At 48.2% G+C, this 24038-nt stretch overlaps 1 protein-coding gene across 4 annotated transcripts in view; it reads left to right on the top strand.

Moving 5' to 3' along the window:
* DIP2C (disco interacting protein 2 homolog C) overlaps positions 1-24038 on the top strand; it is a 374224-nt gene that overhangs the window by 245024 nt on the left and 105162 nt on the right. For all 4 annotated transcript variants that reach the window (XM_077945649.1, XM_077945648.1, XM_077945646.1 and 1 more), the window contains 7 exons: positions 1420-1617; positions 6426-6517; positions 12544-12654; positions 20427-20550; positions 20918-21027; positions 21200-21302; positions 23190-23254. In XM_077945649.1, the coding sequence (XP_077801775.1) occupies positions 1420-1617; positions 6426-6517; positions 12544-12654; positions 20427-20550; positions 20918-21027; positions 21200-21302; positions 23190-23254 (803 nt within the window). The remainder of the gene's footprint in view (positions 1-1419; positions 1618-6425; positions 6518-12543; positions 12655-20426; positions 20551-20917; positions 21028-21199; positions 21303-23189; positions 23255-24038) is intronic.

Below are 24038 nucleotides of genomic sequence, written 5' to 3'. Positions count from 1 at the left end.
TTTCTGCAGGGCTATTTTACTTTTTAAGAGCAGTAATCTTGGCATTCATTGGATAATGGGAACCCAGGTATAGGGAGCAGGTGATGTTCCCAGGCAGCCTCGGTGTTGGCAGGTTTCTAAACCTGGTTGTTAGTCGTCCTCTGCAGGAGGTGATTTTGTTCCGTTACCCAGGTCAGGTCTCTCTCTAAGAACTCTAAGAGTATAGAAATACAAATAAAGTATAAACATACAGAAAAACAAGTAAACTGGGGAAATCCTTCGCTCACAGCAAACAGGCGTGTTAGGTGCCGCCTCCTCCTTCCTCCTCCTCCTGCCGCTCCTTGTAGATGCCGGAGCTGCTGCCTTTGCCCCCAAATGCTCCTGGGTCTTTTTAGACAAACAACTTAAAGTTGAAACAAAGCACAAGAACTGCTCATTGTAGCAAACTTGAGCTCCTTATTATCTTATGCATTAAACCACAAGTAAAAGCGGCCGGTTTTCTTCTCAGTCATAAAGTGAGAGACAAGTCTGTTCCAGAAATGGAAGAGATAATTTCCATTCTTCACCTCTCGCAAGGATTGGGCAGGTGGTATTTATGATGCACTGATTTTAGTTTTACTCAGGAAAATACTCGCTCCGTGTTGCTGTTATTCAGAGTACTTGTAGCAGATTTAAATGTACAGCTCAGACCAGGTGCGGTGGCTTATGCCTGTGATTCCGGCACTGTCGGAGGTCAAGGTGGGCAGATCACTTGAGCCCGGGAGTTCAAGACCAGCCTGGGCAATATGGCAAAACCCTGGCTCTACAAAAAATATATATATATGTATACACACACACACACACACACACACACACACTAAAATTAGCTGGGCATGGTGGTGCATGCCTGTAGTCCTAGCTACAGGCTAGGACTGTAGCAGAGGCTAAGGTGGGAGGATAACCTGAGCCTGGGAGGTCGAGGCTGCAGGGAACTGTGATCATGCCATTGCACCGCAGCCAAGGCAGAAGAGAGAGACCCTGCCTCGGAAAATAAATGTACCATTAATCTTTAAGGACAAAATATAATTTAGCAAGATTTAAGCAATTTGGGGTCCAAAATCACTAGTTTATGTTGATAATGGAAATTTTCAGCATGGCTGTTTGAATTCCAGGCTCTCTGCCTGTATGCTGCTCAGTTCCACCTGTTGTCAGTTTGCAGGTGTGTCCAGGTCCACCTAAGCACTCCACCTACATGCTGCCTTGGAAATTACAAGAACTGATTTTTTACCAGCATTCGTGATGCTTGTGTATAGACCCCAATTGTAGAAAAGCATGCTTTTCTATCAGCCAATAAATGTGCACCTTAAGTATAAATCTCCTGGCTTCTTTATAAAGAACAAAAAGTAGCCACGCTAATGTGGATGCATTTCTCTCATAACCTCTTGTATTCAAATGATTTAGTTCAACAACCAGATCCGAACCAACCAAAGCCGGAGGGGGCCCAGATGCTGGCCATGCGTGGAGAGCAGCTGGGCGTGGTCACGAACTGGCCGCCGTCGCTGGAGGCCGCGCTGCAGAGGTGGGGCACCATCTCGCCCAAGGCGCCCTGCCTGACCACCATGGACACCAACGGGAAGCCCCTCTACATCCTCACTTACGGTAATCCCGAGGCTCACCCTCTGCCCTTTGCCCACCCCCTCTCGCAGCCACTCCCGAACGCACAAAGCTCAGTGTCCGTTCACATCCTCACAGTAATCCCGAGGCTCACCCTCTGCCCTTTGCCCATGGCCACGCACAGCCACTCCCGAACGCACAAAGCTCAGTGTCGGTTACTTCTGGTGACTGATGGATTTTAAGCTGCCTTATGTTTCTGGCACAGAAATAAATGGAATCTCGAAAGTTATTTTGTTAAATATATTTTGAGTTAAAACCAGAAATGGCTGCTTGAAGCAGTGACCATAACTCTTAATAAGATGTTAGATTTTCTTAAATACATACGTGATTTATTGAAATGCATGCTTTCAGCAAAGATTGGTAGTTAGAAAAATCTGTCTAAGCTTTCAGATATGTATCACTCAGAAGAAACAAAATCGGTTTCCAAGGGACTTTTTCAGAAGGCCAGAGAAACCACCTTTCCCTTAAGTCTTCAGTACAATTAATACAGCCTGAAAACTTTTGCACATGGTTAACGATAGCAGAGAAATGCATTCTCTTTTTTTCTGTGGATAAGAGACCATGGAGGAGCAGATTGTCAGGCTATTTTCTCTTTGCTTCAGCTTTACAAAGAAAACAGTAACTAAAAAGCTGGCATGATGGCTCGTGCCTATAGTCCCAGCTACTTGGGAGCTGAGGCAGGAGGATCACTTGTGACCAGGAGTTCGAGGCTGCATTGAGCTATGATTGTGTCACTGCACTCCAGCCTCAGTGACAGAGCAAGACCCCATCTCTAAAAAATTCGAGTTTTCAAAAGATAAGAAAATAACTAAAGGACCAAAATGGTTCATTATGTCTGCATGTCTGAGATTTATGTTGACAGTTGAAATTTTATTTTATTTTTTTTCTTTTTGACTTTTTTTTTTTTTTAAATTATACTTTAAGTTGTAGGGTACATGTGCATAACGTGCAGGTTTGTTACATATGTATACTTGTGCCATATTGGTGTGCTGCACCCATCAACTCATCATTTACATCAGGTATAACTCCCAGTGCAATCCCTCCCCCCTCCCCCCTCCCCATGATAGGCCCTGGTGTGTGATGTTCCAAATTTTAAACATAGCTGTTTCAATTCTAGGCTCTTGGGCATGGTACAGTACGTCGTTCCACCTGTTGTCTGTTCGCAGGTTTTGTTTTTAACTTTAGGTTTTGTTATAACACAACACTTTTCTGATTGCAGGTAGGAAAGGAGTTCATTTCTCCATTAGCCATGGAGGCCCAAAGCCAGATGCTCTGTTGAATCATGGAATCTAAGTAGAGCCCAGCCTTTCGGGGTGGGGCTCCGGGAGGCGGCAGCTGTCGACCTGTGCATTTCACCGACAGATGGGGGATTTGGGCCTAGGAGCATACTGGGTTTGGGAGCGTGTGTTTTGTAGCTCCTTTGCTTTTATGGCTTCATTCAGTGGTTTTAAATGGATAGTGTGTGTCATCCATGATGAAGCATAAGCTTTACTTTTAAAATTATGCCCTCAGAAATAGGTTTTATTCAGTCAAAATGATGAAAGACTTTTCTTTGTGACCCTCATCTCCGGCCAAATTCAGCCCTGGAGCTAATTGTGTACTTGGAGTCACTGCTGCATGACAGCTGATGGCCTCCGAGGCCTCCCCGCCTACATGCCAGGAATTCCAGGAGCAGCCGTGCTCTTCCGGGTGCGTGCGTTCACTCTGAGCACTAACACACGTTCACTTGGACATTTTAAGCATGCAGTATGCGTTGGCATGGGACTAAGTTTTAGGAAATTAAAGACGAATAAGACACAGTTCTCACGGGGCTTATGATCTCGATCAGAAGGATCGCCCCTCTCTGCTGCTGGAACATTGAACAGTGCTGGCGTCTTTCCCCTTCCTGCAAGGTTAAGATAAATGGGAGACGTAAGACACAGACTGAATATTCATATGAAAAGTTGGAGTCATCAGAACTCGTGCCCCCAACCAATGCATTTTAACTCCTGTTTTTAAATCATCTATATGTTGTTGTATTTTAATTACCCACATTAATTGCAGGCCGTGGGTTGATCTTGGTTTTTACTTGTTAAAGGAATATAAGAAAGTGACACATTTCCAAATGTAAGATTACAGCTTATCAGATGAAAAGGCAGTGAACACTGTGGAAAGCTCCCTCTGCACAGAAATGCTAATGTAGATGAACGAATGATTGGCTGTTGCTGAGATGACTCAGAAACAAGCTCGTCGAATGAGAATTGTTCTAATACTGAGTAACCTGGTGTAACTGAAGGGCTGTATTCTCTAAGCTCCTGCTGTTTCCCCTCAACCCCCAAATTTAGCTTCCTACGAAGCGCTGGGGTAGCAGAATTCCCAGCTGATAAACTTAGGATCATTAATAGAAAGTGTAGGTGGCTAATGAAAGCCACAAGTCAGTAAACTTGTGGAACATCTTATAATTCTGTTTTCCACCTTAGACTACCCGTGGCATTTCATAATCTTGTAAAAATAAGTCACGCTGTGCCGTTAATTGCCCTTCACGTCCTGCGTCCAGCAGCTCTGCGCTACACTCTGCCTCTGTGGTTTTCGGGAGAGACCTACACATTCATTTTGCGTTCCTACCAAGCCAGATGCTCATGTTCATCTCCCTTTTAATGTTTTATTTATGGTTTTCCTATTACTCCAGGTGTTTCGAGCAATCTACACGCTTGAGCTAGCAGCGCACTGGGCCACCCTTCTGTGGCCTTGCTGCTCTTTTGCATAGTTGATGGTGTGTCTCAAGTTCCCGCCTCCTTCCCGGGCTTGCTCCGGTTCAGCCCATCGCCACCCACTACTTCTCCCCTCACCAGTTACACTGTGTACAGTTGCCTGTTCCTCAGTCCAAACCAAGTGAAATTACAATTAATATCTAATACAACAGTGCTGACCTCACACACATCTCCTTTAAGAATCAGTTAAGAACTGCTGTATCTTTATATCAGCAGCTTAACTTCTTGCCTTTTCTGTTTGAGAAGTATACCAAATATATTTCAAGAATTTTGCCAAAAGTTTGCATGTGTTTTATCAAACTCTCTATTGTTAACTAGCTTCTGTGTGAACTTAGGATGTCAAGACTCTTAGCTGAGAATGAAGTTGAAATTTTCACAAACTAGAATGGTGCTAATCGAGTGTAATTGATTTATTCAGTTGCAACACATTGTTTTTCTCTCAATTGCAATGAATTGATTGTTATTGTTTACCCAACTATAATAGTTCCCTAATCTTATTCACATTAAAGAAATCCGAAGCCACAGAATAATAGTTTTTGTTGGGGAAGAAATACTCCAAGTTACATCTAATGAGCCAGTGATCGTTTTCAGGAAAATAAAATCCCCAAATAGAATTGCAGATGACTGTAAAGCTGCCAGTCTTGAAGACTACCTATGGTGTTGAGGATGAGGAGCTAAGGAAGACGGGAGGAGGGTACATGAATAAAAGTGTGTCTAGCAAAAGTGCTCAAGAATATGCTAGAATGCACACTGTAACTTTGTATTTCATTACAGCTTGCCTGTGACATTAGTAAAATGAAGAAACATTTGCTAAACCCATACTATGACCAGGACATGTCCTAGGAACTAGAACAAAAAAAAAAAAATCATTCTCTTCATGTTCTCATTAGCAAGGGATAAATACTGTGGTAAACAAATAATAATACCCGAGGAGCCCTCATTCCCATAGGAAATAAACAAATTCAGGGTTTTTAAATTTGCACTGTGTTGTAAACAACGAAATCTGATTTAGCGTTTACATTTAAAATAGGGAAAAGATTAAAACAGTGATTGCATTGAAACAAAATAGTTAAGATTGCTGTTACCTTTATTACACTATTAAAGCATTATCGTGTCTTTTAACACCTTGACTACGAGAAGCTCTCGCAGCTGAAGCCTCTGAGACTAGCTTGTAAAAGGCCATTGTGTAATTTAAGAACTCATTTTAGGCTTTAAAGGCGTTGTTATTTGATCTCAGACTGTTATATTTACCATTATCTTTATCTGAATCCAAGGATTCATCATTAAAAACCCTAAAACCCTGAGGTTAGGAAAGTTTGAAGGTGAGAAACACAGGACTTGAGTTTGGAGCCTCTTGAGGTGGTTTTCTGCTGTGTTCCTCAGTCCCGTGGGACCGACTGTGGATGAGGGACGTGTCACCGGGCGTGACTTTGTGGCAGTGACGTTGTTGCGGTGGCCCCACAGGACTCTCCTCCCTAGAACCTTCCCCACGGTTTCTGTGCTGACCATCGGTGTTTTCAGGGGCTTTGCTACAGGCACCTCGTGCACTCAGAGGGGATTTGTTTTGTGCCGGCCTTGTTCCAGCGTCCGGGCAGCTCTGACTGTTGCAGTTGGAGTCATTGCTTTTACTCCTCTTGACTCCAGGGACTCAGGATGAGTTGGAGCTTGGATCTGCAGGGAGAAGGTTCTTGGGGCCCTCCTGCTCCCTGGCAGTGTCATTTCAGCTGGGCAGATCCCAGCCCTGTGACGGTGTGTGCACTGTCAGCTCCCCCCACCGCTGGCCCCCACATCACAGATCAGAAGACAGGCCAACACTTGGTTTTCACTTTTTATTTTCATTCTCTCTCCTGAAGCTTTGTTTTTAGAATCCCTGTTCTACTTTCACTCATTTTGCATTCTCGCCTACCAGTTCCCCCTTTGCTCAGCTGCCCCCAGTTCAAGATACAGGAAGCAGAGGGGACTCATGCCCTGGACTTCGGTTTGCGGAAGCAGTGCTCTCTGTGTGGCTTAACATGCACATTTGTCTGTGACTTGTATTCATAGGCAAGCTGTGGACGAGGAGTATGAAGGTCGCTTACAGCATCCTGCACAAATTAGGCACAAAGCAGGAACCCATGGTGCGGCCTGGAGATAGGGTAAGTGCACCTTACATTGTTGAATCTACAGAACACACAGTCCTGTGTGGAAAAGATGCCCACTGTTTAAACATTGCAGAGTTCAGCGCCACCTCCGCTTTCCACTGGAAAGCAAGTTTTCCTTCTTAACTGCTACCTGGTAAGTTACACAGGACAGATACTATTAATGGTATCTCCATTCTAATGTTACATCCTGAGCAGGTAATGGTCTTGCCCATGCCTTATGCCCCAGTTTAGATGTGGAGCTGGGTATAGAACCTGGTTTTGTTGCATTTATATGTACAGCTTTTTACCTATATGCTTTACGTGCCCCAAAGGTTAGGTTATCCTACCTAAAGGACTCCAAGTGAATTACATAAAGACATCATTTAGAGCTCCATAAACCAACAGAAGCATGAGCTTTGATTACTTAAGCAATACTATAAAGGCATGAGTCTGCTGTGGGGCGTGTTCAACAGATTGCAGCAGGTCCAGGAGACCATGGACTGGGATTCTTTCCCATTTTTTTATTGAACACATTTGGCCTCTTTTAAAAGTAAACTGTAGATGTCATATTTCCTGATTATGAAATTTACTACAAAGCTTATAATAATCACAATAGTGTACTGCCTTAGAGACAGACGTATACACCAATGGAACAGAATAAAGAGCCCGGAGATAAACCCTCGTGTATATGGACAAGTGATTTCCAGCAGGGTGCCAAGATATTCAATGGGGAAAGGACAGCCTTTCCAACACACAGCGCTGGGAAAACTGGATATCCACTTGCAAGAGAATGAAGTTGGATGTTTACCTAACGTGCAAAAATTCATATGCAAAAAATTCATTCAAAATGGATCAAATGCCTAAATGTAAGAGCTAAAACCACAACCTAGAAGAAAACGTAAAGAAAATGCCTTAGAAGAAAATATAGGGAAGATACCTCACGATGCTGGATTTGACATTAAAAATTTTTGTACATCAAGAAGAACTATAGAGAGAAGTGAAAAGGCCACCTACAGAATGGGAGAAAATGTTTGCAAATTATTTGCCAACAGATTAATATCTAGAATATTTAAAGAATTCCTACAACCCACCACCACCAAAAGAAGCAACAACAACAAAAATGTTTAAATGGGCCAGACTTGAGTAGACTTTTCTCCAAAGATTTGGCAGTGGCCGATACACACATGAAGAGATGCTCAGCATCTCTGATGGGGAAAAGCAAACCAAAAGCTCAGTGAAACGCTGCTTTACACCGAGAAGCATGGCAATGACCAAACCACCGAAAAGGGCACGTATTGGCAAGGACGTGGGGAAATTGGAACCCTCGTGCACTGCTGGTGAGGATGTAAAATGGTGCAGCCTCTCCGAAAAACATGGCAGTCCCTCAAAAAATTAAACATGGAATTACCGTGTAATCCAGCAATTCTGCTTCGGGGTGTGTACCCAGAAGGATTGAAAACAGTCTAGGAGAGAGTTGAGTACACTCAGGCTCATAGCAGCCGATTCACAAAACCAAACGGTGGAAGCAGCCCCAAATCTAAGGACTAGGTGTGGATTTCCCGTCAGAAGGGAGGAAGTTCTGGCACATAACACATGGATGAACCTTGAAGATACTATGCCTAGTCAAATAAGCCAGACATAAAACAGGTACTATGTGATTCCACTCCTATGAGCGTAACTGCCCAACTGGTTCACTTGCTGGCTGCCTAGCCAGAGCCAATTTATCTCGACGGGAATTGCGATGGAAAGAGTGATTCACGCAGAGCTGGCTGTGCGGGAGACTGGAGTTCTGTTATTACTCAAATCTCTCCAAGTGTTCCAGGATCGTTCAGAGGTTTTAAGGATAACTTGGCGGGTGGGGGCTTGGGAAGTGGGGAGTGCTGATTGGTTGGGTTGGAGGTGGACTCAAACGGGGATCAAAGTGAGTTTTTCCTGCTGTCTTCTGTTCCTGGGTGGGTTCCCAGAACTGGCTGAGCCAGATGACCTGTCTGGGTGGTGTCAGCAGTTCCATCCAGTGCAAGGTCTGCAGAATACCTCCAGCACCGATCTTAGGTTTTATGATAGTGATGTTATCCCCAGGGGCAATTTGGGGAGGTTCAGACTGTTGGAACCAGAGGCTGTATGACCCCTAACCGGTAATTTCTAATCTTGCAGCTAATTTGTTAGTCCTGCAAAGGCAGACTGGTCCCCAAGCAAGAAGGGGGTCATTTTGGGAAAGGGCTATTATCAGTTTTGTTTCAGAGTTGAACTGTGAGCTGAATTCCTTCCCAAGGTTAGTTTGGCCTACACCAGGAATGAACAAGGACAGCTTAAAGATTGGAAGCAAGATGGAGTTAGTTAGGTCTGATCCCTTCCACTGTCATAATTTCCTCAGTTACCATTTTCACAAGAGTGGTTTCATGACATCCGTAGAGTAGTCAAACTCTAGAGAACCAAAAGTAGAAAGGTGAGGTGCCAGGGACTGGGGGAGAGGAATGCAAAGTTCGTGTTAAATAGCAACAGAGTTTCTGTTTGGGAAGATGAGAAAGTTCTAGAGATGGCTGGTGGTGGTGCTTGTACAACAGTGTGATTGTGCTTCATGCTACTGAATTCTACATGTAAAAATTGTTAGAATTGTAAATTGTGTGTTACCACATAATGAAATGGTAATTGTAATGGAATATCTCCATTATCTGTAATGTGGTTCATAGTCTTAATAGTTTTAACAATTCTTTCATGGTATGGCCTCCAGATACTTGAAGTTTCCATATGATAATTACAAAATAAACTCCTGGGTTCCTCTGAGATGTCAGTAGGGATACAGGAAGCACGGTTTTGATGAAATATGTAAAGAGGCTCATTTTAGGCAGGGATTGGTTTAGCTTGGTTGGGTCAGGGGTGAAGGTGCTACTTTTCTAAAATTATTCTTACAAAATATTATCTGAGAAGGGCTCTCGAGGAGAAAAGATGAGCCTGTAGCTCTTGTTCGGGTGCCCAGAGGTAGCGTGGAAGGTGCTGAAGCCGTTCGTCTGGACAGCAGGGCCGGCTGTGCGAGGATCCCTGGAGGGGAGCTGGGAATCCTTCGGCCAGAAAGGCCTTCGCTCCCCTGAAGAGCCTGTGCATGTGCCTCCTGACTGGCTGACGCCTGCTCTGTGAATAATTAGGTACAGTGAGGTGTCAAAGAAGTACACAGAGGATTGAATGGAGGGAAGCCATGTGGGTTTACAAAAATCGAGCATCTTTGTATTTGTGAAGTATTGCATTGGAATCACTATAGAGATAGCAATAAAACAGGATTTGTGACTGATTCAAATATTGAAGGAATGATGTAAGTACAGAATGTTCTCTTCCTTAAATTGCAAAAAAAAATTTCAGTTTTGATGCTAAAAGAGCCTTTAAGTATTTTCCCCTTTTCTATGCATTACTTGTCGCGTGCGTACAATAATGTACAATTTTATATTCTTTTATTAACTTTGTTACACCACATTTCATCACATTTCAGTACAACTCTGCAGTGGTCTATAATACGGAATTTTCAGCATTAACTCTAGTGAGAATTTTAAACCCCTGATAAAGAAGAACTTCCTTTGAGCAGAGACACCAGGAGCTGGGAGAGGAGCCAGACGCGAGGTGCTTGTTGGGAGAGGGCTGATTGCAGTCTGGCCGTGGGGATGACACGTATCCTCTCCGTCTCAGCTGTCTGCCCCTGGTGAAGACTCTGCCTCCAGAGCTGGCATTCTGGGAAGATTAACAAGTCAGAATTGAACATGTTCTTTATGAATAGGTGCAATCATCAGTTTTGGATGGAACTTTAACATCTTCTGAATTTTCGAAGGTTTCCTGGTGTTTTTTGGTCCGCCTTAGGGGAAGTAGTTGTACAGCAGTAGTAATGTGAAAATCTGACAAACATTTAACTGAATACTGTTTGTTTACCGTATCAATATCTGAAAAACATGCCATCAGCTCAGTCCATCACGTGACACTCATGACTGTAAACCTCAGTTTGAAGAAATAATTGGTTGTAGCTTATCTGCATAGACGTACAAATTATTTTATTCCCTTTCTAATCTCTCTTAGCAGATTGTAGTGGACTGTAGAAATGCCATACAGAAAGGAAATATTCATATATTCATAGAATCTACAACTTAATTTTGTGTCGGCCAATGATCCTGCATTCCAGCCTTTCCAGCATGGCCTGCTCCCCTCTCAGTGACCATCGGGATGCTTTCATGTCAGCCCGCTTACTTAGATACACAGATGATTAGGATGTTTGTCCAAAACTGTTCGTGATGAAGTTAGTTCCAGCTAGGACATTTTTAATAAATTGTTTAACTTCAAGAATGAGGCCTGGTGCGGAGGCTCATGCCTGTAATCCCAGCACTTTGGGAGGCTGAGGTGGGTGGATCACTAGGTCAAGAGATTGAGACCAGCCTGGCCAACATGGTGAAACCCTGTATCTACAAAAAATACTACAAAAAAAAATGGCTGAGTGTGGTGGTGCACGCCTATAGTGCTAGCTGCTCACAAGGCTGAGGCAGGAGAATCACTTGGATCTGGGAAGTAGAGGTTGCAGTGAGCCGAGATTGCACTACTGTACTCCAGCCTGGGCAACACAGCAAGACTGTCTCAAAAAAAAATCCAGAATGAGGTAATGCAAAAATGATGCACGTGTGCTAAATCGTAGGAAAATCATAGGATTCATGTACTGATGAAAACACTGTCCATAAGGAAGAGGAACACTAATGCTGCCCCACACACGAGTAACCTGTGTCAAAATAGAAGCAGAGTTCGCAGGGCATAGTGGGAATCCAGAAATAGGGCTGTCTATTAAAACTCTATCATCGAAGGAAAATTGTTCCTCGTCAAGAAAGGACCGTCGGAAAACGTATTTAGAAAACACATTGGCCAGGCACAGTGGCTCATATCTGTAACCCAAACACTTTGGGGGATCCAAGGCAGGAGAATCGCTTGTGGCCAGGAGTTTGAGGCCAGCCTAGGCAACATAACGAGACCCCATCTTAAACATATTTTTTAAAGCTTAGTTGAGTGTAAGCCCAGCCTGGACAACATAGTGAGACCCCATCTAAAATATTCTTTAAAAATTAACTGGGTATAGTAGTGCCCACCCGTAAGGCAGGAGGATCGCTGGAGCTCACGAGTTCAAGGCTGCAGTGAGCTATGGTTGTGCCACTGCACTCCAGCCTTTGTAATAGAGTGAACTTGTTTCTTTAAAAAAAAAAAAAAAATCTATTAGTAGGTACCAATATTACTTGATAATTTACATTAACCACAGTTTTAGAACTCTGACAATTCTCGTAGGAACTTAGTTCCTAAGCGGTTGATCTGGCAGGACGGATCGGTGCCACATCCAGGCAGCTACACAGGGAAGACTGCTGCAGGGAGGGGCAGGGCCCACAACAAGTGCACGCGTGTGGCATCGGGACTGATGCTGCTACCAGCCCTAGTGCCAGTAACTTGGCCTTTACTCATAGTCAGCGTCCATGAGCTCACGCCGTGGGTCAGGCATCCCACTGAGCTCTCCATGTACATTCTCTCCTTAGACCTTCACAACCACATTAAGACATAGGCTCTATCATTCTCACTTTTCAGAGAACACTAAGCCTTGGAGAGGCCACAGTTGTGCCTGAGATTCCAGAGCTAAACACTGACATGGGATCTGAGCCGAGTCCTGCGCATGGCCTAACAAACTGCACAACTGTCCCATGACAGTCATGAAGACTGTGTAGAAATACAAGGAAGTACTTACAAAGCTTAGTGAGAAACAGGATATGACTTCATCTATGTGAAATGTGTGGGTATGGAAGGTAATATGCAAAAATTAAAGGCAGTCATACTCTGGTGATGGTATGACAGACAACTGTTCACACGTTTGTCTTCTACATGAATTCAAGGCCAGGTGCGTGATGCTTATTAAAACACGGCTTACTGAAATGCATTTTACATGGGACCTGGTTCTCACTGAAGCATGCCCTCACCTAGAACCAAGTCTTAGGAAGCCAGGACCCCACGTTAACGCTGACCTGCTCTGGCCTGTCCCACAGGTGGCACTGGTGTTCCCCAACAACGATCCGGCCGCCTTCATGGCAGCTTTCTACGGTTGCTTGCTGGCCGAGGTGGTCCCCGTGCCCATCGAGGTGCCGCTCACGAGGAAGGTAAGGAACGCGCCCTTTGCTCGGTCTCTTGCTGAGTGAGATGGCTTTCATGGTGGCTGTCTCCCAGCTGGGTGAGGGTCTCCTCGCTGTTTCTGGGACCTTGGATTTCCTTCAGTTACCTCAATAGGGGGTGTGGTCGCTGGTGGGCCCTGCAGCCTGGGATGGGTGTCCCGGAGGGTGGAGCACAGCTTGGTTTGGCGTCAAACACAGAGCAGCAGCCTCTTGGTCAGTAAAGCAAGGGTGTTTGAGAATCTTGTTCCTTGGTGTCATGTGCACTAGAATTGGGGTAAATGATAGTTTTTTGAAATTTGTTATTTTTTGAAGGGTGGTGGATGCTGCTTTTGTTCAGGTGTTTTGACATCCAGTCCAAGGTTGACCTGTGATTTGTCAGGTCTTATTCTATAAGGAAAAGAAACCGCTAAACTTGGTATTGTAATTATTGTTTAGTCTGATGTAAAGAAATTAATGTGCATTGTCAATCAAAAAGTATTTGAAACAGGTTTCAATTTAGAATTTTATTTTGCCAAGGTTAAGGACATGGCCAAGACCCAGCCTCAGGAGGTCCTGAGACCGTGTGCCCAGGGTGGTCTGGCTGCAGCTTTTGGGTTCACACATTTTCAGGAGACATGAGACATTAAGCAATACACATAAGATGTATGTTCATTTGGTCTGGGAAGGCCCGACAGCTTGAGGCAGCAGTTGGGGGCCTTTTAGGTCACAGGTGGATTCTAAGATTTTCTGATTGGCAGTTGGTTGAAAGAGTTTATCTAAAGCCCTGGAATCAATAGAAGCCAGTGTCTTAGGGTTCGGGGTTGTAGAGACCAAGGTTTTCATTATGTGGAGGAAGCCTCCAGGCAGCAGGCTTCAGAGAGAATAGATGTAAATGGTTCTTATCAGACTTAAAAAGGTGCCAGAGTCTTAGTTAATTCTCCCTGGATCAGGAAAAGGCCCTGGAAAGGGAAGGAGATTCTCTACAGAATGTAGATGTTCCCCAGAAGAAAGAGCTTTATAGGCTATTCCCAACTATGTCAAATATATTTTGAGGTAAAATACTTTGATTTCTTTCAGGGCCTGCTGTTTGTCATGTTGGTATCTTATTGCTGCAGAGCGTCAGCTTTGTCGGTCTGGAGTTCTGTCTTTTAATGCCGTTGCTGGTCAGCTGTGCCTGAATTTAACTAGAGGATGAGGGTGTAAGGAGGCGCTTCTGACCCTCCTTCCCATCACAGCTGAACTGGTTTTTCAGGTTAACTTTGGAATGTCCTTGGCTGAGGGAAGGGGGTCTCTTCAGTTGGCTGAGGGGCTTAGAGTTTTAGTTTTGGCTTATGCTGCGTAAACCTGTGATGTGCCCATGCACACTGCCCTTAAACTATCAGCTCCTTTTAGCACTTTTTTTTTTTTTTTTTTTTTTTTTTGGAGATGGAGTTGCTCTGTCTCCCAGGCTGGAATGCAGTGGCGTGATTTTAGTTCACTGCAACCTCTGCCTCCCGGCTTCAAGCGATTCTCCTACCTCAGCCTCCTGAGTAGCTGGGATTACAGGCGTGTGCCACCACACCCAGCTAATTTTCTTATTTTTAGTAGAGACGAGATTTTGTTGTGTTGGTCAGGCTGCTCTCAAACTCCTGACCTCAGGTGATCTGCCTGCCTCGGCTTCCCACAGGGTGGGAATTACAGGCGTGAGCCACTGCACCTGGCCCCTTTAGCACATCTTTAATGCGTGCACTGTGTGGGTGACTCTTCTAAGTCTAAAAGGCAACAATCATAGGTAGCCCAGGCTAAGAGTTCCCAAAGAAACTTCCAGCTGTCTTTGTGGCTATTCCAACATTAAAGTTTGTTGACTCAATATTTAAGAAAACCGTTTGCCACCTCTTAGAACACACATGGGTATCTCTTCAGCGTCTATGCCAGTTATACGGTTGCATTTCAAACTGCCCCTTGGAATGGGAACGGGGTTCCTTTTGGAAACAGGAAAGATGATTGCTATTTTCATTTCCTATGTATAAAGCCAGGAAGTTCATGCTTGGCCTCCCGAGTATGCGCGTGTCTGGCAGAGGCAGGGGAGTCTGTGGTAGCTGCCATGGGAGAATGCCAGTTCCCCTGCCCCCAGATTTGCAGCCAGTTTCCCCCAGATTTGCAGCCAGCACTCCACATGTGCATCAGACAGGTCAGACTTCCCGTGAGGTGCTTTCTCATCCCCCTGGTTCCCGTGGTCTTCACGACACGTGAGAAAAGTGGAAGGACTGGAGGACTCTAGTCATGCTTACATGACAGCCTCAGTACTGTAGTTAACCCAGTCCTGGGATCTAGTGAGGAGTTGACGAGGCTCCCCTTCAGCTGATGTTCATGTCAGTGGTTAGGGGCTCTCTGGACATGGTCTGAGGTCTCTAAGCAACAGTGAAATGATGATTTGCGGGAACCTGTAGGCATCAGCATATGGTGATGGTTCAATAACCAGACACAAAACATTTATCATTGTTATTCGTAACAATTTATTCTTTTCTTCACTTGAACAATTTGTATTTGTCCATGTTAAGTGTTATAGCCTGGTGTCCTCCAATCCAGGCTGGTTTGCAGAGAAAAATGATTTGTGTTTGTGAGGGGTTGGTTTTCCTGAGCAGGTTCCAGTGCTGCCCTCAGGTTGGCAGAAATGCCATCCTATTATCTGAAATCCTAGGCATAGCTCCAAATACCAAGGTGGCGTTCATTTCAGCCATGAAACGTTTCAGTGTAACACATGTTTAAGATGCTTTGAAATAATGAAGTTAAGTACCTTTGAATGGTGGTAAAAGACATAAACCGTCCGTTTTGAACAGACCAGAAATCTTTCCAAGGCCACGTGGCTGGGAAGGTGTGGCAGTGATGATGGAGAAAGAGGAGCTTTCCTCCCCCACAGGAGGACCGACAGTCCCCCTCGGCTGAGAGCCCCTTGCACCCGAGTAGAGGCTGCAGGTTCACTGTAGATAGGGCAGGTCTGCGTGGGGACGAGGGGCATCTCGGGGGGACTCTCTGTGGTCAGAGGGCATGGAGCACAGCAGGAGAACAGTGTGGGGACATCTCAGGAGGCCAGGACTTTTCACGCTCGGAGGTCCCTGGGAACTTAGGTATCAGTGACTGTAACCTGTGCAGGTGATGAGGTCGCAGGCACAGGAAAGAGCCCCTGCCTGTCCCTCACTCACCTCCAGGACATAGGGGAGGGGCCCTCTGTGGCTGCGGTTTTGTCACCAAGCACCATGAGCACGAAAACATCTCTCAGAAGAAAGGGCTGACATTCCCGCCTTGCCCACTCTATGCCAATATAACCCTGAGGTGACTTTGCCTACAGATGCCTCAGGCTATGCAGAAAGCTGTGGAGAATGCATAGACCTTAACAAGGCATTTAGAAATCTTTACTGTGCAATCCAGTGGTCATGGGATAGAATTCTAGGGAAACCACAAGTGGTTTCACAGGTGAAGGACAGAGACCCTCCCCTGAGGCCAAAGCTGTGGAGAATGCACAGACCTAAACCAGTGGTCATGGGATAGAATTCTAGGGAAACCACAAGTGATTTCACAGGTGAAGGACAGAGGCCTTCCCCTGAGGCCAAGCCTTTGAGTTCTAAAGACACCGTGACTTGACTTTAAACACTATTTTAACTGACAAGTTATATACATTTATGGGGTAGAGTGTGGTGTTTTGATATATGCATACAACATGGAATGTTTATCAAACTGATTAACATATCTGTCACCTTGCTTACCTCTCATTTTTTATGGAGACATTTGGAATTTACTCTTGGTTATTTTGAAATGTAGGTAACATTTTTATTGACTAGTTACCCTGCTCTACAATAGATCTCAAAACATCTTCCTCCAATCTGAGGCTTTGTCTCTTCTGACTAACATCTCCCCATCTCCTCCCAACCCCTGTATCTCCTCCCTCCCCCCCAATCTCCTCCCTCCCCCCCAATCTCCTCCCTCCCCCCCAATCTCCTCCCTCTCTGGCCCTCGTGGTCACCATTCCGTTCACTACTAAATGCCACATGTAAATGAGCTCATGTGGCCTTGGCCTTTCTGTGCCTGGCTTATTTCCAGCAGCATAATGTCCTTCCGGTTCAGCAGGTGGCAGGCTTCCCTCCTCACCGAAGGCTGAATAGCGCCCACTATGTGGTGTAATGTCCTTCTGGTTCAGCACACGGCCGGCTTGCCTCCTCTCTGAAGGCTGAATAGCGCCCACTATGTGGTGTAATGTCCTTCCGGTTCAGCAGGTGGCAGGCTTCCCTCCTCACCGAAGGCTGAATAGCGCCCACTATGTGGTGTAATGTCCTTCCGGTTCAGCAGGTGGCAGGCTTGCCTCCTCTCTGAAGGCTGAATAGCACCCAATGTGCTGGGTCGGCCTGCTCTGCATCGATTCGTGGGTCTTTGGGCACCGAGGTCGATTCGTTGTCTTGGCGCTTGTGGATAACACTCCAGTGAAGGTAGGCATGCAGATAATCTCCTGGATTCCTGATCCGTTTCAGTTCCTTTGGCCAAATACCCAGTAGCAAGATTACTGGATCATATGGTAGCTCTATTTTTAGGTTTTTGAGAAATCTCCATACCGTTTTCCATAATGGCTGGGCTAATTTGCATTACCACCAATAGCATGCAAGGGTTTTCTTTTCTCTGCATCCTCATCAACAGGTATTTTTCCTCTTTTTGATAAATGCCATTGTAACCAATGCAAGCAATGTGAGGTGATGTCTTCTTGTGGCTTTTTTTGTTTTGTTCTTCCTTTTTTTTTTTAAACAGTCTTGCTCTGTCACCCAGGCTGGAGTGCAGTGATATGATCTCTGCTCACTGCAACCTCCACCTCCTGGGTTCAAGCTATTCTCCTTCCTCAGCCTCCTGAGTAGCTGGGATTATAGGTGCGCACCATGACACCCGGCTAATTTTTGTATTTTTATTAGAGATGGGGTTTAGCCATGCTGGCCAGGCTGGTCTTGAACTCCTGACCTCAAGTGATCTGCCCGCCATGGCCAACCAAAGTGCTGGGATTACAAGCGTTGAGCCATCTTGCCTGGCTTCCCTGTGGTTAATTTGCATTTCCCTGATGATTAGTGATGTTGAGCACCTTTTCATGGACCTGTTGGCCATTTGGGTGCCATCCTTTGAGAAGTGTGCCTTTAGAATGTAGCAGTTTGTTGGTCTTAGAGAACTTTTCTTATTTTTAACTGAAAGAATCTGTTGGCTATGGTGCAAGTCAAAGTGGGGTCAGATTGAGCATATTTGTGTAGTGATAAGTATGTGAACCCTAATATTTCTTCCATCTGCCAGTCCTACAGCCATTAGAAGTATCTTCGAATAAAGGCCCTAATGAGAACCCAGTTTTCTGAACACATCTTGGGAGGATTCTTTTTTTTTTTTTTTTTTCCTGAGACGGAGTATTGCCCTGTCACCCAGGCTGGAGTGCAGTGGCGTAATCTCTGCTCACTGCAAGCTCTGCCCCGGGAGGATTATTTTTATTCACACTTTCCTGAGATGTAGCACCTGTTTCCCGGAGTTGGCCTCAGATCCAGCCACATGAGGCCGACATCACCTTTCCAAGGACAGAGAACTAAGGCCTGTGAGTCAAGAAAGCCACTAGTCCAGGCGCAGCCAGGTCCCATCCGTGGGTCACCTGCGGAGGCCGTGAGGCCCACCGAGGACCTGCAGCCCTTTGCTTCCGGTGCTGTGTGTGGGGTCCACCTGTCCGATCCCTTTCTTTGTTGTGTATGCGTGTGTGTGTGTGGGCACATGTGTGTGAGTGTTGAGTGTGGGCACGTGTGTATGCATGGGCACATGTGAGAGTGTGGGGACACTGGGCACGTGTGTATGCATGGGCACATGTATGTGAGTGTGACTGTTGTGTGCGCATCCGTGTGTGTGTGCATGTGTATGTGGGCACGTCTGTGTGTTGAAGGCTGCACGGGTTTCCTCCCACACAGGTGTGTAGGGTGAGACATGGTAAGTGCTGTTCTGAGTGCACTGGCCGGGGCTGAGCAGAGCTGTGCTGAGGGCTGGCGTCTGATGGGGCAGCGGGGGCGCTCTACACGTGCTGAGGAGCAGCAGGCCCAGCTTCACCTCGGCTGAACCGTAGCCGCATCCTCCCAGGCCTGCCGCTCCTGTGGTTTTCAGTCTCTTATTTCTTAGGGAGTCTTGTTATGTGTATGATTTTATCATTTGGGATATTAAATCATGGGCAGACATTATCAGGGCAGGGTTTAGGGAAAGTTTGGCTCCTGGCCTGAGGTCAGCGTTCCACCCATAGCCATGAGTGACTGGTCTCAGCCGTTCCTCCGTCTTGTGACCGTCACGCATGTGCTCCTGCCTCGGCCCGGCACTTTCTGGCTCCGCGGAGCTGCCTTCCTGCTGTGGAAGCTAATGTCGCCCCACCTCTGTCCCTTACCTCTGCAGAGTTGGGACGTTTGCTAATGTCATGTTTACATTCACATTAAAGTAACTGATTAGGGCTCTCCTTGAGCAAGCACCGCGTGTGGGAAAAGCACCACAAGACGTCCCCGAGGCGGGTTCTGTCCGCCGAGCTCCCGACGACCAGACCTTGGGGAGCTACGTTGCGTGTGCTAGTTGGCCCGTTCGCCTGTTGCGTGTGCTAGTTGGCCCGTTCGGCTGTTGCGTGTGCTAGTTGGCCCGTTTGGCTGTTGCGTCGTGAAAATTCCAGAGAGGCGTTTTCACTGCAGATTTAAATCTACAGTAAGAAAAGTACTAGACACTCAAGAGACTACAGCTTTGAAATTTTAATGCTGCCTGATTTACCCAGGTGAAAGCATCACTCTTCAGCTCATGTTCTCCCGTTTTCAGGGAAACAGGTGGGAAGATCCACAGCCAGGCCTCTGATCACCGACAGCAACCGGGCCGTGTAGGGTCCATGCGGGGGTGGGGGGGCGTCCACGCTGAGCCATCTGGGGAGTGAAGACGGTGACTTGCTCACTACAATGTGGTATTTTTAGTTCCTGGAACCCTGGCTGTTTTGGAGCTTTCAGTTTATTTTATGAATGAAATAATGGAAAACCCACACAGCTGGCACAGCTGGCAGGCGTAGAGAGAGTGACGTGAGTGCCTTGGCTGCCTTTGGGCAGATGGACAGGAGTGAGGACTGGCGTGGTCTGCTCAGGTCTGACCTTCCAAACCAGAGCTGGCAGCCTGGAGCCGCCTGTACCTGGTGTCTCCGGTGAGGCTGCACAGCAGTGGCCCGTTTCAGCAAGCTTCAGTTATTTCGCTGAGACCGAGCTGTTCAGGGTGAGGAGAAGGTGACCCAGGTCTTCCTTCCTCTGGCTGAGGTTCCCTGCCTGGCACCCATGCCAGGTGTGCCTTCCGTGCCTTTGGTCTTTGAATGTTTCAAAGATCAGGCACTTGGTGTTAGTGTGTTAGAAGTGTTTTTTCAGACCCTGTCTGTTCTCTACAGTAATTGTGTCCTATGATCAGAGTCTTATGGAATCGGAGGGAACTGTAACAGCAGCCTCTTAATGTGACCCGCTGAGCACCAGCCCTGCACTGAGCACTTTCCATACGCTCTTCCAATTTATCCTCAACAAACCTGGGAGACGCCGTTCTTTCTGTCCCTGTTTTACCCGTGAGGACACTGAGGCCATGCCAGCTCACCTGTTCGGGGTCCCACAGATGCCAAGCAGCAGGGCTGGGGTTGGATCCCCGTTCTGCAGACTCCAGGGTCCGTGCGAACCCTGGAGGGAGGGCCGAAGGCCGGGCGGAGCAGGGCGGGTCGTGGATTCTTAACCCCTCTCTCTCTGTTGCCCTCTCAGGACGCAGGGAGCCAGCAAATAGGTTTCTTGCTTGGAAGCTGTGGTGTTACCGTAGCCTTGACTAGTGACGCCTGCCATAAAGGACTTCCAAAAAGCCCTACAGGAGAGATCCCACAGTTTAAAGGTATGCCACCGAGGCTCCGAGAGCTCGCATGCCCACATCCTTTGTCAGAAGACGGGTGCTGGAATACGTCACCCCGCCTTGGTTTCAATCCTCTGTGGAATGAAACGTCAGTTGTGGACCCACAACTTTTCATGCGTTCACGTCCCCGATGATGCAGCCGGGTTGCCGGCCCGTGGGGTGACATGAAGGTAATGCATGGTGGAGGCTTGGGTGCTCTTCTGTTCATGTCTTAGATCTCATGAAATCTGGAAACACCAGAGATTCAATCTAGTTGATGTGTTTGAAAGGGTAGCACATGAATGGAGAGAAATTCTGCAGGCCTACTTTCTGAGTAACATTTAAAAGGAACTTGTCGTTTATTTCCAAGGTTGGCCAAAGCTGCTGTGGTTTGTCACAGAGTCGAAACATCTCTCCAAACCGCCCCGAGACTGGTTCCCACACATTAAAGACGCCAATAACGACACTGCGTATATTGAGGTGAGTCAGCCTCGGCCTCCTCCACTGGCCCTGAGCGTGGCCTTGGGAATTAATGTGTCTTTCCGACGGTTACTCGAGCGCCAAAATTCAGGAACTCGGAGACCTCAAGTAACCAGAAAAGCTGCCGTGACCTCCCAGCCCCACCTCCCTCGTGCTTTCTGTCTCGTTTCAGTACAAGACGTGTAAGGACGGCAGCGTGCTGGGTGTGACGGTGACGAGGACCGCGCTGCTGACACACTGCCAGGCCCTGACGCAGGCGTGCGGCTACACGGAAGGTGGGGTGCCAGACCCCGACTCCTTGGGACCCTGGTTCTAACCGGGACACCTGACACGAAGGCCACGTCCTTCCCACGAGGAGCTGTAGAAATAGTGTGACATTTGTGCCCAGCTCCGCTGACGTTCACTTATTGCTGAATTAGGATATCAGCTCAGCCTGCCATAGCAAAATACCACAGACATTTATGTCTGCACAGCGCGGAGGTCTGAGGTCAGCGTGCCCTTGGGCAGTTCCCAGTGGGGGTCTCTTCCCGGCTTCTCATGGGAGGTGTAAGATGTGCAGTTAGGCGCCCATCCCGACGACCCCACTGAACGCGAATGACCTCCTGAAAGGCACGCTCTCCACACAGCCACACTGGGGCCCAGGGCTTCAGCATGTGGATTTGGGGAGACGCCGTGAACGCCATGGAGCTTCATCCCGGGTGCACATGAGCATATCTTTAGTTGTAAGGAAAACTCCCGTGTCCGCCCGCCCTCCCGGTTGAGTCAGTCTCTGCAGGTCTCTGCTGCTGCGGTGAAGAATTGGTGGTGGTTATGTGTTTTCCTTCCCGCGGGTGGGCCGGTATGGGAGGCAAAGAGGGGAAGTGAGTGGAGGGAACCGTGGCAACCGCGCTGAAATGGCACAGAGAGGGGAGGGTGCAAGCAGATCCCGGGGACCCCCAGAGACTCCCGCATGGGTGCCCTGAGTCCTACTGAGATCCCCTGAAGCCTCCTGAGATGTTCTGAGACACAGTGATATGCCCTGAGGCCCTTTGAGACCCCTTCAGAACCCCCAGAGAACCCCCATGACCTCGAGAGCCCTTGGGATGCCCTGAGGCCCCCTGAGACCCCCTGAGACCCCCTGAGACCCCCTGACAGGACAGCTGCAGTGTGCGCCCTGCCTGGCATCTCTTTCTGGAACCTGACGAAGCTGCAGTGGCATGTGCCACTCCGCTGTGGGATGAAACACTTTTCTCTTTCTACTCTTTTTATTCTCTCCCCATCCTCCTCATCTCCCTTTTAAAAACAACGCACGTGTCTCGCGGGTGTTCTGATGTTTAGCTGTGGACTTTCCACACCTGGGGGTGCATTGCCCCCTGCTCCTTGCCCTGATAACACCTCCAAGGTCCAGGGCGGTCACTCTTGGGGAGGGAATAGATACATTCTCTCCTTGCTTCACTTTTTCCAAAAGGAACTTGGGTTGTCTCCTTGGGCCGCGTGTTGTGAAAGCCCCTCTGCCTGTTACCCTCCACACTTCAGCCTTTAGACGGGGGGACTGAGTCATGTGCAGGCAGCTACTGACCTCGGGGGGGCCAGGTGACTTCCAGAGAAAGCTGGGCCTGTTCATGGCCGGGGTGCTCTGTGATAGTAATCCTCATCAAGCACGAGCTTTTAGCACCTTTTTAGAGCCCGCCCCCATAGTCATCGAATAGATTTCCCTCCCTGTCTTCCAAATTCCAGTGCCTCCTTGTTTTATTGCAACTCCAACCTTGGAGACTTCCAGTAGAGCTGCGTAGGTCCCCGTGTTGCCAAAAATCCACCTCCTCTGTGCACACAGGGCTCTCCAGCCACAAAGCTTCCTTTCCTGGGAGACTCGTGAGGAAGTGAAAAGAAATCTTTTAAAGAACAAGGCAGGGAGGGGGAAACATATAAAAAGAGAAGGCACACTGTGTTTTAAGGCGCAGCCTGGAGAGCTGACGCTGCTCACTCGTGTGTCAGGATATCTGTCTAGAAACTCCAGGGTGACCAGCACTCAAACGGGTCTACAGAATTTCCACCAAGATGCAGCAAAATGGTATTTTTCCAAGATCTGTTATTTCCTGCGATGCAGTGTTGGGTTTTCTTTGCATTTTGGTCTCTTGCTGTCCTGTCCTAAGAAAGAATCTCTGACTCCCTCTTTTGTGCAGCTGAAACCATTGTGAACGTGCTGGACTTCAAGAAAGACGTCGGGCTCTGGCATGGCATCCTGACAGTAAGTGAGGCGCCCTGGCCGCGTCTGTCCACGCAGGAGTCCCCCGCCCCCGCCCAGCCTGTCCACGCAGGAGTCCCCCGCCCCCGCCCAGCCTGTCCACCCAGGAGTCCCCCGCCCCCGCCCCCGCCCAGCCTGTCCACACTGGAGTCCCCCGCCCCGCCCCCGCCCAGCCTGTCCACACAGGAGGCCCCCGCCCCCGCCCAGCCTGTCCACACAGGAGGCCCCCGCCCCCGCCCCCGCCCAGCCTGTCCACACAGGAGTCCCCCGCCCCCGCCCCCGCCCAGCCTGTCCACACTGGAGTCCCCCGCCCCCGCCCCCGCCCAGCCTGTCCACACTGGAGTCCCCCGCCCCGCCCCCGCCCAGCCTGTCCACACAGGAGTCCCCCGCCCCGCCCCCGCCCAGCCTGTCCACACTGGAGTCCCCTGCCCCCGCCCAGCCTGTCCACACAGGAGTCCCCCGCCCCCGCCCCCGCCCAGCCTGTCCACACTGGAGTCCCCCGCCCAGCCTGTCCACACTGGAGTCCCCCGCCCCGCCCCCGCCCAGCCTGTCCACACTGGAGTCCCCCGCCCCCGCCCAGCCTGTCCACCCAGGAGTCCGCCCCCCCTCAACCCAGCCTGTCCACGCAGGAGTCCCCCGCCCCCGCCCAGCCTGTCCACCCAGGAGTCCCCCGCCCCCGCCCCCGTCCAGCCTGTCCACCCAGGAGTCCCCCGCCCCCGCCCCCACCCAGCCTGTCCACACTGGAGTCCCCCGCCCCCGCCCCCGCCCAGCCTGTCCACACAGGAGT

This window comes from Macaca mulatta, chromosome 9 (assembly GCF_049350105.2).
Source record: "Macaca mulatta isolate MMU2019108-1 chromosome 9, T2T-MMU8v2.0, whole genome shotgun sequence".
NCBI classification, from domain to species: domain Eukaryota; kingdom Metazoa; phylum Chordata; class Mammalia; order Primates; family Cercopithecidae; genus Macaca; species Macaca mulatta.
This window is presented reverse-complemented; position numbering and strand designations above follow the sequence as displayed.